This window comes from Chelonia mydas, chromosome 2 (assembly GCF_015237465.2).
Source record: "Chelonia mydas isolate rCheMyd1 chromosome 2, rCheMyd1.pri.v2, whole genome shotgun sequence".
NCBI classification, from domain to species: Eukaryota; Metazoa; Chordata; order Testudines; family Cheloniidae; genus Chelonia; species Chelonia mydas.
This window is the reverse complement of record NC_057850.1, coordinates 196999584-197023516: the sequence shown is the minus strand read 5'-3', so window position 1 is coordinate 197023516 and position 23933 is coordinate 196999584. Positions and strand designations below refer to the sequence as shown.

Sequence of the window (23933 nt, the reverse complement as noted above, 5' to 3'; positions counted from 1 at the left end):
TAAGGCACAGAATGGGAAGCTACTTTTAACCACTATTTTTGGAGTCAAGCAAGGGACTATATTTTGCAATAATCCGTTATATAATTCCTTCCTAATGAACATGTAAGGATAAAAGCATTATGTCACAAGTACCTATTTTCTATTTGTTTTTTATAGTATATTAAATATACTAAATTTAAAATATTTATCTTTTGGTAACAATTTAGAATTCAAACGTATTGAAAAACTGGAAATTGTGCCATTTGTTTTTGTTTTTTCTAATGTGTGGTAGTCCTCTTACTGTGACAGTGTGTTGGTTACCTAGGAAACTGCTTGGAAGCAATTCAATTGGATGAGTTCTCAAAGTGATAGAATTGTGGGCAAAGTTTCAGGGGATGGCTACAGGGGCACTATGGCCTAAGTTCCAATATGCTTTGTAAAAGTCTACAGTACAATATAAACAAAAACCCTTTCTAGACATCTATGATAAAAGGATCAGCAACTATCAACTTAAAATCACTAGTCTGGCCAGACTGTACAGACCCAAAATACCTGTAAGATTAATACACTATATTTATATATTGTAGCGAGAGGTTATTGAAGAAGCCACAGAAAATACATCCTAGTATTGCAAATGTTTAAAATCAACAAATAAATATTTGTATAAAAGAGACATTGTTAAGTTTTTAAATTATTGTATTTTCCATAACATACTACCTACAGAGATTTATTGAACATTTATTTTAACCCTCTTATGGTGTTAGTTTACTTTTGCATTTCATTCATCTTGACACTAAAACTAGACCTGCTAGTTTCACTTTTGTTTATAGTCAGTTTCATTTTCTGGTTCTCATACTGTAGTTGTTTTTTGTAAAGTATGGGCTTAATACAATGAACTGTTTTCATTTAAATGAAAATAAACTAATTTCTGTTGATGAAACTTTGCAGAAGTTTATTTTTTACAAAACCAAAATTTTGGGCCTCAGTTGACATTGACAAAGTCCTTTTAAGATATTTTTCCATATTCACTGCTGTGTAGGTCTTGCTTCTTCTGAATTTGACGACTCTTTATCTGGGGTAATCATTAGTCAGTTTACTGAACAGTCACTGCTTTCCCTACACTTGAACAACCAAAATTTGATAAAGGATAATCAAGTTTAAAATACTTAACAGCTGTGCACTTTTGCAACCGTTCCTCTACTCAGACTGTAGAGCAGTAAAGCTGTTGACTATGGATTGGCCAACAAGTAGTGAGGAATAAAGAACATATCTGGAAACATGTCTCGAAGAAGCTGAAGTTTTATTAGTTATAGCATTGATACAATGGAAGCATCCACCATGCAAGCTTCCCTCCAGAAAGATTGCTTTCTGCAATGTTTAAGTCTAGATCACATTGGAGTCTCCTTTATACAAAGGCAGCCAAGTGGAGGCATTGATATATAGACATTTATTTCTCCAATGTTATCCAAGGAGGACAAGCAACCCTAAGTGCAAAAAATTTCTCACAATCAGTATGCTAATCAAATATCTATGTATAACAGCCACATATATATTGATAGACTCTGAATTAATGATCAATTTAATATGCATACTACATTTTTCACAAAACAAGAATCTTAATTCCCCTGGGTTAATAAACATAACATTCTGATAATTACAGATACAATAACGTCACATGAGCATTTTAAACATATGTTGCGGGGATTTAATTCTGACTGTTCCTGGCCACTAAGGACCAGTTTTTAATCTTGGATGCATGATGTGGTGGTAATGGATTTTATTAGTTGACTTTTCTAAATTTGATGATCAAGTTAATAAAATTGATAATATTTTTCACACTAAGTTCAAAATAGTGGTTAACTCCTTGGGAGTGGAATTCAGTTTGGACATGTAATGGATGAACCAGCAACTGCTGCTGTGAAAGGATTAATTATCATTTTAGACTTTTATTAAATTAGATAAAATATAATAGGCATGAATTAGAATATATAACAATTAATCACAGGGCTTTATTGAGTCCTGTTACAATCTTATTTGCTCTTGAGCTGGTAACTAATATATGCCATTTTGTACAAATTTGACAAACCCTTTTGACAATGGTTGTGGCTAGAAGCGTAATAAACTTAAAGAACAAAGGACCTATGATTCTTCTCCGGATGACTTACGATCATCATACTGTGACAAAGTTCCTGCTCTGCCTTGGTGGGTCTTGTGTTTATTGGCAGATTTGCTTGCCTTGGAGCTTCATGGCAGCCCTCAGCTTGGCCGTTTTTCTGAATTCACAGTCCAGGTCGACTCCTCTTTTGTCTGACCAGGAGTTGGGAGGATTGGGGGGAACTCCGGGTGCCAGCCCAGGGCCCTGTGGAATGCAGCTGTCTAGAGTGCCTCCTGGAACAGCTGTGTGACAGCTACAACTCCCTGGACTACTTCGCCATGGCCTCCTCCCAACACCTTCTTTATCCTCACCATAGGACCTTCCTTCTGGTGTCTGATAATGCTTATACACCTCAGTCCTCCAACAGTCTGCGTTCTCACTCTCAGCTCCTAGTGCCTCTTGCTCCCAGCTCCTCACACGCACACCACAAACTGAAGTGAGCTCTTTTTTAAAACCCAGGTGCCCTGATTAGCCTGCCTTAATTGATTCTAGCAGCTTCTTGATTGGCTGCAGGTGTTCTAATCAGCCTGTCTTAATCGTCTCCAGAAGGTTCCTGATTGTTCTGGAACCTTCCCTGTTACCTTACCCAGGGAAAAGGGACCTACTTAGCCTGGGACTAATATATCTGCCTTCTATTACTCTCCTATAGCCATCTGGCCCGACCCTGTCACAATACATATACCCTTTCTCCCTTTGCTTTCAGAAGTAAAATTTGTGCAATCCAACTCATTCTTTCCTATCTAAATACTTCGCTTTTTCTTAAAAAATAAATATACAACTATTATGTAATGGACAGGCACTAACATACTATGGCAAGGTGAGTCAACAATAGGACTTACAGAAATGTTAACTATTTTATCATATGAATTTTTCCTCTCAAAGAATTCTCATCAGAATGACAGTATATTTATTGTCCCTCTAGTCATTTTTACATTATATTTTTAGATTTGCATATTGTTGAGCTGCTTATTATTATTTTTAACATAGCATAGTGAAAAAATATTCACATATGACCAAAGGTTTCCTGTACATACAGGTAACAATTAGTGACACATTGGACTTGTTGGAATTGACAGAATAAAATCACTAAACTTTTAAAGTTTATGTATTGATCACAGAGAACAATCCCAGTTAAATTACCATAAACCTCAACATCACAACAACTGCTAATCCAGCTAATAGGAATTAAGGGACATAGAAGATACATAATAAGCATCTGGGGGATATGGAATTTATCCCACGAGTGTAGTAAAGAGCTCGTAATTTAAGAGTGCCAAAGCCCAAGTGCATCATGAAGGTCTTTCCTCACAAGTGACATTAATTGCATATCCCACAGATGCTTATTATGTATTCTATTTATATCACGGAAAAGAAATATATTAATTTAAAATGTAAAGGTTTAATACCGTTTAAGTGTAATGTAACACAGCTGCTTTGTGACATCACAGGGCATGCTGAAAACTGCAGCACAGAGCTATCATGTAACAGTGTATTTTAAACACAGAAGACATTAGGGCATGTGTTTCAGTGGGACAGCAGCACCCCTCAGATGAATAGTGAAGCATGATGCACAACTAAATGCTTTCATATGCTGGATGTGACATTGCATCAAAATGAAAGTTGTCCTCACTCATGTAACTGAAATAATAAAATGGAGAATTAAAACTACTTTTAAAACAATTTATTTTTAAAGAAGTGACTCCACGGATTAAATATGCTGAATAACATCTAAAATTGAAAAAGTCTTCAAAGGTCCTATTATCCTTTCTAGTGTTCAGTGTATACTCCACACCTACTTGGATGTAACATTGTCGTTGACATTTCTAGAAATTAAGAGTGTTGTATGCCTGCAAAATTTCTGTTGTAACCATCCACCTTTTCTACTGTCTGATTGGGTCATTGTGAATGTTACAATGAATGAGTCCTCAAAGGTCAGGAAAATATCTGGATCTTAGGTCCCTCCAGATATTTATAAAACAGACCATTTAACTATACAGGCAGGGTGTTGCGATTTTTTAAGTTATTCCCCAGGTACCATATCTTTGGAATTTCTGTCACCAATACCAGCTAATTAGTATTTAGCTACAAAGACACACACTTTTTAGGGTACTTTCGTACAGGAAAGAAAACAACGTAGCAACACTCTTGAACTTCAGTAAGGATACCAAAATGACTCTCCTGTTGGTCTCTAAACACAATTGTATTTGGAACTAGCTACTACTCTGCCCAGTCACTTTGAGTAATTTCTAGTTCTCATATTAACAGTTTAATCTGATACTCTCTTTTGTTCATTTTGACTAAACAATTCTGTTCTGCAGAGTTGTGTGAAAATATTACCTTCTTGCCAAACGACAGGCGCTAGTACTAAATTGTAATAACTTGCTAGTTATTTGTTGTACCTTGCTGCATAATAGAGCCAACCAAGTCATATTGGCATAATTTATTCAGCAAATTTCCATTATGTTTTAGAAAAATCTATTCAACAATTTCTTCCCAGATTTATATATTGGCCCACTTCACTTACCTGTCCTACTCTAGACTAACCTGTTTCTTTGAACTATGTTTGTAGCTTTTGCTCTTCGAATATGGCTCCCCTACTTTAACATTTCCTAAGATGCTTTTGAAAATTCTTGATCCAGCAAAAATAGTCATACATACATACAATTCAGTACATCAGCAACAGAAAAGATACTCAAGGTGAAAGCTCGAGCCTCGGCTTTGCAAGAACAAAAGCTTTTTCACTGAAGTTTGTACAGCTCTAGCAGATGTTGAGAAAGGGATCTTTCACAAGTTCAGTGAAAGTTAATGTAACACACCCATTCTAAATGTTAGACCAAATTTATGATACTGCTTTCAGAGGAGGGTTCTTCATCTTGCTCTCTCAGTGTTCACAATGCTGTGCGATTATTCCACTCAAAAATATGCAATGCAAAAAATACTGACTGACTGCAATCATACAACATTCTTCCTATTTGGCCCTATATTATGGAATAATAATTTGCCAGTTTATTAGGATATTAAGATTACAGTTCTCACTTATCCTATTTATTGGCTTACTCTTTTAATAAGGCTAAAGTATTATTTACAAGAGCTCTGCATTTTATTATTTTTCAACTTTTGAATTTTCCTAGAGTCATACAAGTTAGAAATGAAACAGACCTATTAAGTGATCTAGTGCACTCATCAACCAGGGCAGCAGGTTTCCTTCTGCATTTATCTGTATTTTTTCCAGTCTATTCTTAAATGTTTCATATGATGAACTTTCATCAATTCCCTTGGGAGACTATTCCACAGTCTAAAAGATCTTATAGTGAGGAAGTTTTTTCTAATGTTGAACCTAACTTTTCCCTCACTTTCTAATTTAATACAATTACTCCTGATTATGTGCCTGATGCTGCAGTGAGTGAATCTCCTCTGAGGTGTGGAGCATCTTCAACTCCTAGTTAGTTAATGGAGGGTTGAGGGCACTCAGCACCCATGCAGTTTTGGGCTCATGTGCTATCCTGAAGACACTCTCTCCCTCCTGGATGTTTACACCTTTTAAACATTTGTGCTATGTCACTGCTTAGCATTCACATACTATTCTTTCCAGTCAAGTCAATTCCATGAGCTTCTAATCATTTTTATTTTCTTTGCAGAACTCCCTCTACTTTTCCATCCTTCCCCACCATCTCAGAAGGGGAGATACACACATTTGGTTCAAGCACAGGGAGAATGCACTATCCATGAAAGGGAGATGTGCACTGGGGGGAAGCCCATGCCTGAAACCCCTCACAGCTCAACGACCGGACTGGACCCTTGGACCGGACAAGGGGATGAACTTTTCTCGGGGAAAGGAGAATGCATGCCCAAAAATGTTGGAGCTGACTGGCCCCCCGTGCTCCCCGTCCCAACAATTTAAACTTTTCCTCAGACGGCAGGAGCCCTTTGCTTCTTCAGCTGCCTTGTCCTCTCTTCCAGTAAGTCTAGCCAGTGAACTGCATTTCCAGGATGCTGTAGGTGTGAACAATTTCCTGTTTTGGAGATCAGGAAGGAATTTTTCCATATTGGGCCAAACTGGCTGAGGTATGGAGGTTTTTCACCTTCCTTGCAGTATTGTGAAGCCATGACTGGGGTAAAGAAGACTAGGATTTGGAAGTCTAATACTAAGAGCTAATACAGGAATCTGTAGTTTGTCACAGCTGATGGCTGGTGTCCAGTGAGGATACAAGTTAAACAGGTAAATGAGACTCAGCATTTTCACTGGAGGACTCTGTGATTGTAAGGAGAAGGGGAGACCTGAAGTCTTCATAGACTAAAGTCCCCCTTGGTATTCCTTACGAACCTCACAGGGATGGGAAAATGTGAGGACTCAAAAGTGAGCTAAGGCCTGGAGGATAGGCCAAAGGATCTATCCAGGGTTATTGGTTACATGGATGAAGGTCTGTAACCTGGCACTGGACCTAGTTAAATGCCTGATATTTGAGATGAGTGGGCAGACGCCTCCGCTCCCCAGTGTTACGTTACTAAAGTTGAGTCTGCCACGTAAAATCCATTCTCCTGCAATTTCATTCTCCTGCATGTCCTTTCCGGTAATAAGAAAAGGAGTACTTGTGGCACTTTAGAGACTAACAAATTTATTAGAGCATAAGCTTTTGTGAGCTACAGCTCACTTCATCGGATGCAAACAGTGGAAAATATAGTGGGGAGATTTTATATACACAGAGTACATGAAACAATGGGTGTTACCATACAGACTGTAACAAGAATGATCAGGAAAGGTGAAAGTACCAGCAGGAGAGCGGGGGGGGGGGAGGGAAGGAACGGGACCTTTTGAGTGCCATTTCCCCATGTTATTCCCCCCCCCCAACTGTTCCTCACACGTTCTTGTCAACTGCTAGAAATGCCCCCCCCCCGCTCTCCTGCTGGTAATGACCAAAAAAATATTCATACATGTCCTTTCTAAAGTATTGTACTGTAGGACAAGGAACCACATAATTTCTGCTCAAGGAAGAACTGTAGCAGTCACATAGGGAGAAAACCGTCTCTCTGATAAGCGGGCCCTAAGGCCATTAAACAAGTCAGAACCAATACCTTAAACTTCCCCTGGAAGCTAACACTAAGATCATAGAACACTGGTGTCATGTCCTCACAGCAAGAAACATCACTAACATGGGCCATCACATTCTGCATTAGCTTAAGCTTCTGAATGGACTTACAGCTCAGCCCACATATTGTTCACTGCAGTCAGTCTGCCCTAGGACTAAAGACAGGTACAAATCCCCCCAGCAAAAAAGAAAAGATTGCTATCTTTGAGACAGACTGACTCAACTGGAAAATCAGAGACTATGAGATCTGTTATCTGATCATTTAAAAACAGTGGAGTATCTAAGCAGACCTTCATAACTGTGATAATAAATGACGGACATGTACCTGAAATCAAGAGGGCTATATCTTCCGATTGCTTCCCCAAAGCCACCATAACAACAGAGTGTTTTCGGTATCTAAGCTAAACAACATTAACATCATATGAAAGTTAGTTTAGGTGTTGTTACACAATGTTTTGATATCTGTTTGGACCACATTCTTTGAGCTGAGTGTGCCCTCATGTTAGTTCCAGACACTTGTCTGTTATAATTTCTCCAAATGGCGTATTAGTGGGATTCACTGCATTATGGGTCTTTCTGAACTCCATTATTCCAGAGAGCAAAGGACCAATGGGGATAGAAAGACTATTTCTTGTTCCTCCGGTCACATCCAACTGGAGGACTTCCATACATGATATTATCATTCTTAATAGCTGATGGAAATATCTGATGGAGACCATCATTCCCAGGAGTTAAAGGAGGTATCAGATGTAGAAAAAGATTCCTTTGAGCCTCACTTTGTGTGAGAGTCCCAGGAAAGAATTATGACAGGGATGGTCTTGGGGCATAGGCCTTCATGATGCCTCTCAATCTGAGTTAACCTTGCTCTTTCCTTTTTGATACTTGTTTCCATAGCAATGACTAAGACCGATTATTCTGGGTGATTTAAATTCCCACACCGACAACACTTCTGGGCTACTTCCTGATTTCATGGCCACCAGGACATATACAGGAATGTCCTAGGGGGACTTCTGGCTTTGCACACTGCAGGCTATCTTCTGGATCTGTATTTCTGAGTATGGTATTGAGAACCTCATCATGAACATAATGAAGTCAGGAGGTCCAACCTCATTTGGGACAAAAGACAGTGAATTTCATTGGCCCACCCTCTTGGGAACAGCTTGATTTTAAAAGGCTCTGATGATGAGTACCGTTAATTTAGTAGAACATTCTGTCAATAGTCTTTGAAAGATATAATGTTTTGCTGTCCTTGATCATCCATACAATTGTCTCTTAAGGCCTTCTGCCTCAGGGCAAGGGAGTAATATGCTCCCTGCAAGAAGCACTGCATAACAAGTGGGCAGTCAAATTCTGTTTCCAGTTGGTTCTCTAAATTCCAAGCTTTATAGACAGCAGTGAACTGCGAAGGAAAATTTAGCATGCCAGGAGCAGATGTCTCATTTGAATCACACCTATTGTAACATTAAACACTATGCTGTATTGTGGAAATGCGTGAAGTAAAGAATATTTTCTTTGCTTCCATCGCAACATCCATAAAGTCCTGGTCATTGGAGCTGCTCAGTGTGGTGAACAACCTGGTTAACTGGATGTCTCCACTATGTTACAGATTTATGTATTTCACATACTTTTCTAATAATCTTGTAGATAAAAATCAATCTTATCTGAGCCAAGCTGTTTGTCCATGCTCCATGGGTGCAGAGTTGTATGATGACAATACATAATTTTAAATTCTTCAGTCTCTAAATTGTGTTGGCAGTATATTGCCATACCGGTTCTCCCTTGTGCAGTTCTAGCCCTAAATCTACATTACCTATTTTTATGTAAACCCATGTTTTATTAGAAAGAATAAAGGATTCTCAGAGATACATCTTTTAGGCTTCAATTAGTATTCAAAAGTATGGTCTTTATCTAATGATTGATAGCAGGTTACAAAAGTGATTGTCCATTCCTCTGTAGTATACACGGTGCTGACATTAACTTGAAGACCTATACACACTGAGAATTATTTTCCCAACAGTCATTCAAGCCACCTTCCAGTGGCTTTTTTACTACTCATTTTTATCCTAAATTTTCTAGATTATAATTCTCTCTCCTCTTGAAAGAAAGAAAATAACAGGAGTCAGAACAAGCAGCAATGTTGATATAAGCAGTTGAAATGCACAAATATACAGTAAGGTGGACAAATGTATATCTGACTCATGACACCCTGATAAACATTGTAAGCAACGCTTCGTAAATTCACTGTAACGGATTCTCTCCCTTTACTGTTCCGCCTTTATAACTGTTGGTTAGCTTAAATCTTCATATTACAGTAAATTGAACCCACGGCAGTCTTCCATATCTCTCTGAATATTAAATTCATCCTACAAACCCATGCGTCAGAAGCTATTAATTCCCCTTAAATCTACTGGATTACAATGCTTAGATATGTTTCATATTGCCAAGTTTGTTTTTAAAGACATTATGACAAAAGCCAAAATGGAAGCTTTCTTGCTATGCTTCTTCCTCAAATACAGACTTTTCCCTGTACTTCAAACGGGAAGCACACCACCTGCATCAAGGAACAATATAATGACAAATCTGCATTCCATCCTCACAGCCACCCAGTACTACTCATTATCATCTCAGCACATAATTATGTAGCAAGAGAATAAAAGACAGATGAACACTTTCCACTCCTCACCCAATCTTTCATTCTCTTTATAATGTAGGCTTCTAACATTGCAGACACTACAGTAGGAAATCTTAAGTCTAAATGTATACAGAAGGTGGGGAAAAGAGGATATAAGGTAAAATGTATCAGACTATCATTTCCAGTCTAATACACAACAGCACAAGAAAATGTAAAAGAACAGAAGGTGCTCTTTCAATCAAAAGAATTGCAAACTTTTGGAGAAGCCCAAGAAGCAGTGAGGATATCAATCATTTAAGAAAACTAAAGGCAGGTAGTTTTGGTTTAAAAACAAAGAAATGAATCTTACAGAACTAACTGGCATTTATTTGTTGCCCCAATAAGGTATTTAACTGTGATGTTTCAGGAATTACCCACATTTATTTGCACTAAACAAATATTAGTTATATCCACTGATTGTGAGGAACCATATAACACAACTTTAAGAATAGATAAACAACCTCTTTTTCAAGTAGTGAAAAGATATTTGGACAATCCCTCCCACATCAAAACAAAACATAGCTTTCCAAATGACCTTCACAGGTACTTCTCACCTTACCATTTACTTCTGCATTTGTAACTTTCTTACTACAACCACTGTTTTGCTATTAAAAAGATGATTGACAGAACAAGTCCATAAACTCTTACGTATTAAAGTTAATATATGATTCAGCCCTGAAAAACCCATCTTAGATCCCTGTGAACTACACTTACACATGGTTTAATTTGTGGGACTTGCAGAGGATTATAAATTTTCCTAGAAAGACATGTGGGCATACTTAGCATAAACTCATTCTACAGGTAGGACAGACTAGGGATTATAAAGCACTGAATACGCTTTCTAAAAGCTTCCCTTTTACATGCAATGTTCTGCCTATTTCAAATAGTAAAATATTACAGGACAAATTCAACCCAGGAAGTCAATGAAAGTTGTGCTCACTTAGCCTAGGACAGAGTTTAGTCTCAAATACTTAGAAATGTGCTTTTTCCTTTGCTGGACAAAAGTTTGCACTTGCTTAGTTTTTAGTATACCATTATTGATTTTGATATGTTAATTTGTTTCAGTACCAACAGGCAGATTACGTGGCTTCTCTATTAACTGCACAATGGATCAAACTTGTTTTTATTGTAATTGCTGTCCAGCTAATTGATCACTGTAGATGAAAACTATAGAGCAACCATAATTGATTTGGACCATTCCATAGACTATTTCTCTTCTTTTTGGAGGGGAAGTATGAAGGGCATAGGTAAAAACTGAGATGTTCTGGCTTTTCCTTAAAGAGGACTGATGCCTGTGATTACTTTTTCAGGACACCATCAAAGTTATCTCCTAATGTGATGACTAACCCCTCCAGTGTTGCACATTGCTAATTTTTTTTCCTTGGATGCAGTAAGTAATACATATATTCCCTTACTATATTAATGAAATTCTTTAATTTCATTTCTCCCTTCCGAGCGCGATACAGTTAGGGGAAAGAATTCTGGCTTGTATTGAGGTGGCATGAGAGAGAAACAGGTGGATGCCCTACAGCAGAGCTCATTGCAAAGCAACTAATAAAAATAGTAGTGGGGCTGCACAGCTGCTGTTGTCTTTTCTGTAACACAACCTTTCTAATGCTACCTACTGATCTATTCTAATGACTGAGGTCAAAAGTTACCCTATCAATTTGCTACTGCTACGCTCCATCAAAAATATTTTTTGCTACCATGCGGCTATACACAAAATAGCTTTTTTACTGGACTACAATTCTAATATCAACCTACAGTGCTTGAATCTGAACCTCACACTGCAGTACAAACAACAAGCTATCCTAGCTATCTGACTGATCTTCATAAAGTGGAACCATGGGGGGGGGGGGGAGCAAAGACATTGGCAAATACTGTTCTGAAGAGAGCTTTTTCTGTGCTTAGACAAAACTGTCATGAAATATTTATACCCAACTGTACACAAGCTTTTTTTTTTATATGGATGTGCTTATACAGAATTTGTTTAACCCACCTAATACTGGTATATAACCTGACTTCAGTGTTATGATGAAGAAGCTTCCAAATATAAGCACCAATGGTTTCAATTTTTTCTTAAAGAAAGCTTTTACACTCTGGACATGTGGCACTGTTTGTGTGTGTTATTTTTTATATATCCATATGATAAACATTGATATCACCTGGTGGCCGTTACTGCATGCAGCTTCTTGAGAATTTCACTCAGTTCAATATTAATATATGTAATTCACTCTGAAACCCTTATTACACAAAACAAATTAGTTGTAAAAATATTATGTGGTAGTATCTTTTTAAATTTATTCATCATCTTTTAAATGAAATGTAAAATAATCATCCATTACAAATAACTTTAAATGGAAGAAAATGCCCTAAAAACCATGTCTTTTTAAAAATTTCCTTTCTCAAGTTGAGAATACAGCCTGGCTTTAAGTTGACACAGGAAACACTGCCTGTATAAGAAGCAACAGAATGGTTTTGCAATAATTATTTTGCACTTTAACATGAATTAGATGTAAGGGTCAGAGAAATTAACATTTAAATACCATTTAATCTAGGACATTAATCATTGTTAACCCATCTAATTCTACAATTAAACTGAATATTCAATCTGTCAACCTCTCTAAGTATCTAATCCTTTTATTCAGATTTAACTATTTTTTTTTCTAAATTTAGGGGACGTTTATTGTCTGGAAACCCGTCATTGAACTACCACTGTAATCAATTTACAGTTTCATTTAAATATATTTTTGTACATTTTACTTTCCAACAACAAAATAGTCAAATGAGACGTAACTGAGACAGATTCATTTATTTCGTATTGTATACTCAATGCGTAGAATCGCCATAAACATTAATCGGCTTTATTCTGACACATACTATTTAAAGCGTTAAAAACCCCAAATATCAGGGGGTAGCCGTGTTAGTCTGTATCCACAAAAACAACAAGGAGTCTGGTGACACCTTAAAGACTAACAGATTTATCTGAGCATAAGCTTTCGTGGGTAAAAACCTCACTTCTTCAGATGCATGGACTGCAAAACCCCAAAGACACCGGAAATAACTCATGGGGTTCGTAAGGAGTTAAACCGCCTTTCACTTTTATTTTGCTCATTCAAACCCAGCCCATGTTGATAGTTGCTGAAAAATTATCTGAAGGATGCGCAGTGGCCTACTATGATTGGTGGTCACATTTCACATAGTAGACACGTGTCCATATTAAAACGACCACATTTGGTACATGTTTTGGGCATCCGAGAGATAAAAGACTACATGGACCATGAAAAGCTAACTAGCTTATCACACCTAATGGTGTTCCCTTTTTGGTCAGCATTGACTCACAATGGCAGGATACAGGAACACAGGTCCCAATGCCATGGATAAAAATAAAAAATAATAATCTCTCTCTCTCTCAGTCTCCTGGGTCACTTTTCTCTAATGGCCAAATTCTCTGTATTTAATATAATCCAAAGAAATTTCACTATTCTGGCTACAAGATGAATACAGTGAGTTGTAAATGTTTCCATCCTTCTACTTTTACCCCTTCAATTTGAATGAGACCACAAGCACACACAACCCACTAACAAACCTTTCCTCCCATAAATCATTTTCATCAGTGTGACGTAATTTGTCCTAAAGATACCATGGAGCTTGTAACGCAAGGTCAAATATCCCTGGTCCCTCATTCCAGCAAGCCATATGGTACGGGCAAACATAGATATTGTTGATGGCTGTCTCAAATAAAACAAGCACTAAATAAAGAAATCATCAAGCAGAACATTCAGATGCTTGATCTGAACTAGCAAAATTGTTAGTCATACCACAAGTACTGTACTGACTTAGTGCTCAAGTAAACAGTTTTTTTTAAAAGGAGGTAACCAAGTCAAATTTCTGAATATTAGCCGCACAAGGAAGAAGCTTCTGAAAATTAGTATTAAAGCATACACAAATCCTGACCCAGTGAGTAGAACAAGTTTTTCTGTCATTACAAATAGAAGAATGACTGCTGCTAAATGTAAAATGTTAAACAAATATATGAAGTTACATAAATTATAAACAAATATTTGTCACTTCACCTATCACTGAAACTGTGAAAAGTCCAAGACACGTTGTATTTGTAAAGAGACCTAGAGGCTGCCGAACTCAGTCCAACTGGCTATCCCAAATCCATTACTTATTACAAACCTTTCACTCTGCCTATCTATCTTATCTCCTTCCTCTTGCTCCTGCACCATTTGAGTAGAATATTCCCAGGGTTGTGCATTCTGAGACAGTGATTTAAATTACGGTTAAATACTAAACCAAACCAAAACCCCTTTGTTAGCAAACACTTTTTGCAACTAATTTAATCAATGTGCTCTCATGAGCCCTTGATGTAGTTACCTTACTTAAGCTGGAAATGTAACGTAATTACTACTAATAGTTAAAATGACTAGAAATGTCTCCTCTAGCTCAAAAAACATTAACCACTACACAAAATTTGGCATTTGAGGCAGTCAACTTGCGCACAACTGTAAACCATTATTCAGAAAAGTGCCTATCTGACAGCACTAGAGGCAAGAATAATTACAATATGCTCACATTATTTTTCCTCACTTTTTTCAAGTACTTCACACTGAATCAGAATTCGTAATGGAAATGACCTGCTAGAAAATCTAGTCCACTCCCTTGACAATGCTGGTTTGTTCTCTACGATACATTTTTTAGAGCTTTGCCCAGCCTTGGTTAAAAGTGTCCTAATTTATGGGGCTTTCACTGCTGCTATTGATAATTTTACAGCTTAATACCTCCCCGTCAAGAAAGTTTTCTTGATAGTCTCTCTGAAGCGTTCCTTTTTTTAAATTTCATCCCACAAGCATAAAGTCTCCACTCTTTCTACCTGTGTGTGTGTCACCTGAGAACACACTGTCCTTTTATTGTTGCCATATTGCACCGCAAACTCACATCTACTTTGCCTTCTATGATTACTCCTCACCAATACTGAGTTTCAGGTTTTGCCTTCCCAGCGCATATCTGTGTTATAGATCAGTTTTGTCTCAACATATCAGTTTGTATTCTTCCAAGTTGTTTCTTATTTTCCTCTCTATCCATATTTCTAAACTCTCAAGGTATGTGAGCATTATTTTTCTGTCCTCATTGGTACTTATACCACTTTCCAATTTAATATGATTTGTGAAGTTCAGTAAAGAACTGTCTACCTCTTCTTCCAGATCATTACTAAAATTATTAAATAAAATGAGACCCATACGGTATCCCAACTAGATAATCTGCCCTGTCCCCAATTTTAACAACTTGTCATTGATTTTTCCTTGTTTGCAGCCCCTTCAGCCTATTTTCAGTTTATGTGACAGGGTTCATATCACAGCCCACTTAGCTCAACTTTGCAAGATTATGCGAGAGATTGTATCAAAGACTTTACAAAAGTCTAAATCTATGTATATCATGTTACAAAATTAGTAAACGAAGCTAATTTTATATAAAAAGCAATCAGGTGTGATAAAATTTGTTCTTTATAAACCTAGGCTACTTATTGTTCTCAGTTCCATTATCCTCTAGATCTTAAATGATTAAAAGATTTCTTCCATTTTACTACAGATTCAAGTTAGACTTCATCTTTAAAGATCACAATATAACCTTGACATTTGTATAAACAGATATTCTAGTAACCTAGATAAATCTGCAATATTCATATCCAAGGAAACAACATGACAGAACCCAACTTAAGGTAAAATTGTTAGTCAGCATTACTTACAAAAACTTTGACCCTGAAGTAAAACAGCAACATATTCTCTTATGGCAACTATATACATGGGTTCCCAACTGTCCCATGTATACAGAATAATCAAACTGAACTGAACGTCTACATTTTAGAAAACTGAAGTTGGGTGACGTTAGAAGAGTCTTTTTCCAGAAATTCCCACTCAAAAATATTTTAAGTAAATACTTCAGAAAACTGTAGTACAAAAATACTTCCAGGCATACAATAAAGCATTTTCATATGAAGTGAGGTTAGCAGAATAAGCACATGCACACAAAGGTAAGTAGTGCTTTTTCTTAACTACTTTTTCCTTTATTCCTGAAGACATTAATGTTTTAAAACAAGTAGGGCAAATATTCCCTAATTTAAGAGAAACAAATTGCAAGCAATTAAAATAAACAACGCATTATAAACACTTACAGTCCATAAATCTGTGGAGCAATTTCTAGCCTGTTCAGATGCATGTACAGCTCAATATCATGTTTCTTCAGCAGGTGATCCTGTATCTGGTTTACTTTAGTTACAATAGCAATAGATGGACCTAAATCCTGTGGCCTCGCAAATGGTATAGGCGTCATCATTGCATCTTTCTCCTAAAGACAGAAAAACAAACAGAAAATGAATGATTAGAACACTTTGCATGAAATGTCAGTATAGACGTACATGAGAGAGAATTACTTTCCTGTAATCATGGACTTCTGAAGTAAACATCTCAACAAATCACTTTACCCAGCTCAGAGTTCTGGTTCTGGCAGGAGTGCCTCACACTCACTGCAGGGGAACCTGTTGTAGGCACCTGCCCCCCACTTCAAGTTAACTTCATTCTATTGGTCAATATGCTCCCATGTTGATAAAGAGTAAAAATGTAATCAGAATGACAGAACCGCAAGTCTGTGCAGGTTTCCTAGTGTCAGGCACTAAAAAGTCCAGTAATAAATAAATGAAAAAATGTAATAAAGCAACAGATCTTAACAAATGTGTGTTTTTTTTTAAAAAGAAACAAAGTAAATGTGCTTGGACCAGTCTTATTTAAAGGTATGTTTTTTTAAAAAGAAAAGTCAGGAGAAGTAACATGCCTACTGAAACTGTTAAACTTTTAAAATTAGCAGATACGGTGAATAAGATACCACACTGAAAAAAAATAAGTGGGAAAATACAAAAATAAGAGATATTGTAAAAACAATATAAGGGATTGGGAAAATGATCACAAGACTCCAAAAGGGTTACAGCTTGATACCAAAACTTGATTCTGGCAAAGCACAGGACAAATCAAAGTCCTAGATTTTAATGAAAGTTTGCAGGAAAAATAACATGTAATTGCTTTTAAAATATCTTTAATGGAAATAAATCCAAAGCTCACTGCCATAGGAAACTGAGGCCCCGGTCCTGAAAACACTCATACACATGCTTAACTTTAAGTATTGTGAGTAGTCTCACAAATGCAAGTCTTTTGTACCCTTAAGTATTTGCAGGATCCAGGCTTTGTTTTGCCCAGAATGGGCTTTGACATGTTCTTTGAATTGCTGGCCCACCAGACTGTTATAATGAGAGCAGTAAGGCAGCTATTTAAGACATGATGCTCTTGGAGACTGTGGAATCTATTAAGTTAGCATAAAATGAAACAAAAACCTGGGAAGACATTGTAAAAGCTTTAGTCTGACCCAGATAAAAGCATAGGAACCTTTTTTGACATCAAGCCTACAAAGGGATTTCCATAGCAGGATGATTAAACTGTAACTGACACCATCAGCTTATTCCTGAGAAAAGTAAGGTGTGTGTCACAGAGGCTTGCCGCTCAGTCACTCTGCAAAGTGAGGCAAATGGCTTTCACTGTGTGAAATATGAACTCCCAGGAATTGAGTTACTAAAAGGGAACCATTCATCAGATTAGGAGCACCGTATTACCCCATAACAATGTAGCAGTCCCTTATTCACCTCATAGCCAGGAACTAGCTGCAGAGTATGCTCTTAACTACAGCTGGTTTCAAAGGTTCTACCCATTTCTAGAGGAATTCTACAAGAAATGGTAGAATCTTTGATATGGTACTTTTTTTTTTTTTTTTTTAACAGACACCCGCTTTATTATTATTTACTTTTATCACAGCATCCAGGAGCTCCAGTCATATACCAGGTCTCCATTACACTAGGTGATGTACAGACACAGAACAAAAAGACAGTCTCTGACCCAAAGCACTTGCAGCCCCAATATAAGACAAGAGGCAATGGATAGATTCAGACAGCTGGGGGAATACAAGGAAACCAAGAGACAAAAGGGGCATAACACACAAGCAGAGTGAACAAGGTGATGTCTGCAAACAGCACGTTAGTTCACTGAGTTTTTTTGAAGATGTGTGTGTGGTTTTAGTTAGGAGGAAGAAGGGGCGGGGAGGAGAGGCAGGTGTGGTGTGAATCTGAGGTAAAGAGTCTGAGACAAGAAGGGGAGATCTGGAGCAAATGACCTATCAGCCCAGGGAAGAAAAAGTCGGAACATTCTACAGTTTTGACTTCCACTTTGCCTCCTTCTGGTCTTACAGGCTGGAGTCTCCAGCTGGCTGCTCTCAGATTTTAGGAGATACTGCCCATCTACCAACCTGTATAGGAAATGGTGGGTGACAATGCCAAACTACCTACAGAGGGAGCCACCATCACCTTGGACTGCCTATCATGGATGGTCTTCCGTATATAAGAGATTGATTACTTTAGTCACATTCTCACTAAGTAATGGGAATGCCAGATCTCTAACATTCGTTGCCCTTCTCTTCATCCCCAGTGGAGACGTACGTAGCCTCAGGAGAGTTTTCGGTCTCCTTTGTGCCTAAATAGCGACACAGACTGTTGCAGGTCAGAGGTAGAGTAGTCTCTTCTCACCAGAGGTGAAGCTTGGGGCTTCAGTGGAGGCAACACATGGCTTGAGCTGCCAGTGTTCAGTATCACTAGGCTGGCATCTTGAAACACCAATGGAATCAAAAGGTTTAGTGTAATCAGATGATACTAATGCATTAGGTCTGTCTGGGAATTTTGAAGATGTCAAAATGCAAGGGCCTATCTTGTGTATCAATGTACTCCTTGAAGCACAGGACACAGAAGTCACGCTTTTCTGTCAGAAAAACTTCTAGGCAGACTACAGTCAGTATCGTTTTTGAATCTAATGGGCAACTTCTCCATTCTGGAAGATGTAAGGGTTCTAAAAAAATGTGCCTCAAAATTTGCCCATCCATAAAATGCATCTTTGTCATAGGGTATTTTGAAGCCAAATTGATTACTATTTTAAAACATTGAGATCCTGTGACTGATGGCCATACAGCACTACAGAAAGGAGTGTTATGACAAGTCAATCAGAGAACCAGGGCTTGAAGTAGGCCAATAGGTTTGATTGGTAGGAAGTTTAGCCCTCACAGTACATAAGTGTATGTGGCTGCCCTTTAAAGATACCAGAGTGGTGTGTAGGGTCAGAATGGCACTATGATGTTTGTCTCCAGTGCGGATAGGTGATTGTAGGATGGAGAGCTCCCACACAGAAGATTCTCTTAGCAGCGGTCCCCTTGTTCAGGTATTATTGATGAAGAGCCTTCAGAATGAGGAAGGCAATGAACAGAATGCTAAGTAGAGGGATGTGTTTGGGTGGATCTGAGTTAAGAACAGCATAATACACTCGAAAAATTACGTACAGGAGTAGGGTAAGGGAAGATAATCAGTGGATTACAAGAAAACTGGAAAGTTCACTACTGGCTGCAAGCTTGAGACTCCTTAGAATTTGCTCTTTAATTAAAAAAGTCTCTTGTTTGGAGACATCCAACATTCCAGAAATAGAGAGAAACATGATTGTGAAATGGCCATGATTTTGGTAACTAATCTAATACAAAGATTAATCCACAGACTGATTAGTTCAGACAAATTATTCCAATAACTACAAAAACAAATTTGTGTTTAAGATCAGCAAGGATTTCACTGCTAAGCCAAACTGGTCGTCTGCCATATTTACTATTCTTTCTACACATCGGGATGGTTTGTGTGTCCAGGCACTTGCACTTGAACCAATTTGTAAAAATCATGACTGGTTCTCTGTCAGCTGATAAAAAGGAAAGAAAGGATATACACATCATATGAACTGTTTGCTACATATAATTCACCAAGTTCTGCTTGTATGAACAATAATCCAGTTTTATTTGATACATATTTTTTTTTAATATCAGAGCTCATTTCAGAAGGCAGGAGTGCCTGACACACAAACCGAGGCTCACCTTTTTGCACCAACCACAGAACAAACTGGTTCATAATGAAAGCATAAAAAGCTCATTCCCCTCCTTCCATTCTATACTCCTTCAGCAGTTCCTTTCCCCTCCCCCAAGGCTGCCAATCAGGATTCTTCAAAAAACAGCCAGCTCTCCTGGACTCCTTTCCCCTTCACGTTATTCTCCCAGGGGATCCTGCCCATCACTCCCTGAGGGAGTTAAAGTCTCCTTTTCTGAAGTCCAGAGTTTGTATTCTGCTGCTCTCCTTTCTTCCTTGTATCAGGATCCTGAACTCGACCATCTCTTGGTCACCGCCTCCCAGGTTCCCATCCACTTTTGCTTCCCTTACTAATTCTTCCCTGTTTGTGAGCAGCAGGTCAAGAACTTCTGATATTCTTTTTGAGGTCTGGAGAAAACTGAAGTGCAGTGAGTGAACCCAAAACTGAAGAAAATGATTTATTAATGGGTTTGGGTCCCATACAGAGCATGACTACATTTCACATAGTGTCTTTCATACAAACTGTCCCAAAACACTCCAGGGAATTAAACACATAATCAGGTAAGAAAGAAATTAAGAGTCAAATATAAAGGGGGAAAAAAACCCTTAGATTTGAAAAGAGAGTCCATGGGGTAGGAAGATACAGGAATTTTGTTGCATAATGAGGATGAGAAAGGAGGTCTGTGCTGCATGAGCAAAGGATGCTCGGGTAAAAGTACAGAAAGACAAGGTACAACAGGTAGACTGTAGAGAATCTATCAAGGGCCTGGCATTGTTTTAATTAGATTTTGAAATGAATAAGCAACTAAATGGAGTTGATTAATGAAGTAATATATAGCCCAGCTTTACACATGTGATAAAAATACGCAGAAAACTTAAGTCCAAGTCTGAAGAGCAGAAACCAGGGAAGAAGAGGGGTAACAAAACATTCAGTAGTTAAGAAGAGAGGAGGTGAAGGCACAGACCAGGAGTTAAGCAAAGGTACACTCCAGTGTCATGGAGGTGGAGATAAGTAACGGTGGATGAGGAAGTTGAGGGAAGAAGAGAAGGAGAGTGCTGTGTTATCAATCGAGGGTGAAGGCAAATTGGAAATCTGAGCTGATGCAGGAAAAGGAGAGGATACAGTTTTGCTTGAGCATGATCTTCTTGTTCAAGTGTAATATTTCAACTTTGGAAACATTTATCAAAAGGGTATTTTCATGAAGTCATGAGGACACTTGGTCAAGGTGGACAGGTAGGAATTATTAAAGGTGCTGTAAACTGTGAACCATTTAATATCATGTGGCAAGATGATGATGAAATACAGAAAAGAGCAAAGAGCCAAGACCTTAATGCTACAGAAATCAATACAGGAGGAACTTTTGCCCAAAAGGAAACATCGCTGGAGACAATATTTAGACAGGAATGAAACAGCAGACAACTAGAAACACCTGGTTAGCTATGGAGGTCTCACACTTCTGACTATGCACTGAGGTCAAAGTTTTTCATAGATTCCAAGGCCAGAAGAGACCATTGTGATCACCTAGTCTGATGTCCTGTATGACACAGGTCACACAACTTCCCCAAAATAATTCCTAGAGAAAATCTTTCAGAAAACATCCAGTCTTGTCATCACTGATGAAGAATCTACCATGACTCTTGCTAAAAATTGTTCTAACGGTTAATTACTTTCACCATTAAAAATTTACACCTTACTTCCAGTCTGAATTTTGCTAGCTTCAATTTCCAGCCATTGAATCATATTATATCTTGGTCTGCTAGCCTGAAGAGGCCATTATTAAATATTTATTCCCTACATAGGTACTTACAGACTGTAATCAAGTAACCCCTTAACCTTCTCTTTGTTAAGCCAAATAGATTGAGCTCCTGGAGTCTATCATTATATAAGGAATGTTTTCTAATCTTCCAAACATTCTTGTGGCTTTTCTCAGAACCCTCTCCAATTTATCTACATCTTTCTTGAACTTTGGACACCAGAACTGGACACAGTATTCCAGCAGCGGTCATCCAGTGACACATGCAGAGGTAAAATAACTTCTCCACTTCTACTCGAGATGTTTACGCATCCCAGGATCGCATTAGCTTTTTTGGCCATATAATCACATTGGGAGCTCATGTGCAGCTGATTATTCACCACAATCTCCAAACCTTTTTCAGAGTCACTGTTACCCAGTATATAGTTCCCCATCCTGTCAGTATGGCCTACATTCTTGTATATATTTAGCCATATTAAAACACATATTATTTGCTTGTGCCCAGTTTACCAAGTGATCCAGAATGTTCTGAATCAGTGACCTGTTCTCTTCATCATTTACCACTCTCCCATTTTTTGTGTGACCCAAAAATTAATCAGTGAGGACTTTATGTTTTCTTCCAGGTCACTGTTAAAAATGTTAAGTAGCACAGAGCCAAGAACCAATCCATGTCGGACCCCACGGGAAACACACTGGCTCAATGATGATTCTCCATTTACAATTACATTTTGAGACCTATCAGTTAGCCAGCTTTCAACCCATTTAATGTGTGCCATGTTAATTTTATATTGTTTTAGTTTTTTAATTAAAATATTGTGCGGTACCAAACCAAGCGTCTTACAGAAGTCTTATTACATCAACACGACTACCTTGATCAACCAAATTTGTAATCCCATCAAAAAAGATATCAAGTTAATCTGAAGAATCTATTTCCCATAAATCCACGTTGGTTTGCATTAATTATATTATCTTACTTCAGTTCTTTAGTAATTGAGTCCTGTATCAGTCACTTCACTATCTTGCCTGGGACTGATGTCAGACTGACAGGCCAATAATTATTTGGGTCATTCTGTTTATCCTTTTTAAAACTTGCCATAACATTAACTTTCTTCCAGTCTTTTGGAGCTTCCCCAGTCCTTTAAGACTTATTGAAAATCTATATTAATGTTTCAGTGAGGTCCTTAACCAGCTCTTTTAAAATTCCTGTATGCAAGTTATCTGGACCTGTGGATTTTAAAATGTTTAACATTTAATGTCTAACAGTAGCTGCTGTTTAACACCCTCCAGTGGTACTAGTGGAATGGAAAGAGTTATCATTAGTTGATGAGACTATCATCTGTTTCCCCCCAAATACAGAACAGATATATTAGTGGAAAATTTCTGTCTTTTCTACATTATTATTGATAATTCTACCATTTTCATCTAGTAATGGACCAATACCATTATCAAGATTCTTTAGTTCATAATATATTAAAAACCTCTCTTATTGTTCTTAACTCTGCTCCCATATATTTCTCCTTGTATCCCTTGACTTCCCTTATCAATTTTTTACAATTCCTAATTTCTGATTAAAATTCATTACTGTAAACTTCCCCTTTTTGTTATACCTGTATATTATTTTTTAATTTTTACAGCTGCCTTCACTTCCCTTCTAAACCAAAACAAAATTATTAATCAGTATGACCTTCTTCCTCAATTGTGGCTTTTTGGGAATCTAGTAAGGTGTTTTTAAATGACTTCCAATGATCATTCACATTTTTCTGATTAAATTCTTCCTCACAACTGACTTGGCTCCTAATGGTTTTCAGCTTTGTGAAATTGGAGCTATTAAAGCACCAGTATATATGTTACTAGTCTTGATTTTATTTTGCTTGCATGTTATAAATGTGATCAAGTCATGATCACTTGTACTTAAACTACAATTAATTTTTAGTTCTGCGATCAATTCCTCTTTATCTGTTAGGATAAGGTCTAATGACCGCACTGCACCTTTAAGTGGGGGAGGGGGAATATTATCCGGCTGGCTGCAGGAAGAGGAACAGTGTGCTATGGGTGGGTGGGTGAGGAGGGGAGAGATCAGAAGCTGATGCAAAAGCGAGGAATGGATCAGGGTTGTGACACTGATTCATCCTCTGAGACCGGAAGGGCAGAAGGATTTAAAAGGGGGCAAGCCCAGGTGTCCTGTTCCACAAAGCAGGCAAGGCAGCATCCACCCTCCCTGCCCTTTAGGTGGCAAAATACCAGTTTGGTCAGGACCTGCTGCGGAGATTGCACTAGCCACCTCTTTTTAGGGGAGCTG

At 37.8% G+C, this 23933-nt stretch overlaps 1 protein-coding gene across 10 annotated transcripts in view; it reads right to left on the bottom strand.

Annotated features, from left to right (window-relative positions):
- Positions 1-23933, bottom strand: part of TBC1D5 (TBC1 domain family member 5) — a 472491-nt gene that overhangs the window by 156142 nt on the left and 292416 nt on the right. For all 10 annotated transcript variants that reach the window (XM_037890457.2, XM_043540976.1, XM_037890455.2 and 7 more), the window contains one exon: positions 16071-16243. In XM_037890457.2, the coding sequence (XP_037746385.1) occupies positions 16071-16243 (173 nt within the window). The remainder of the gene's footprint in view (positions 1-16070; positions 16244-23933) is intronic.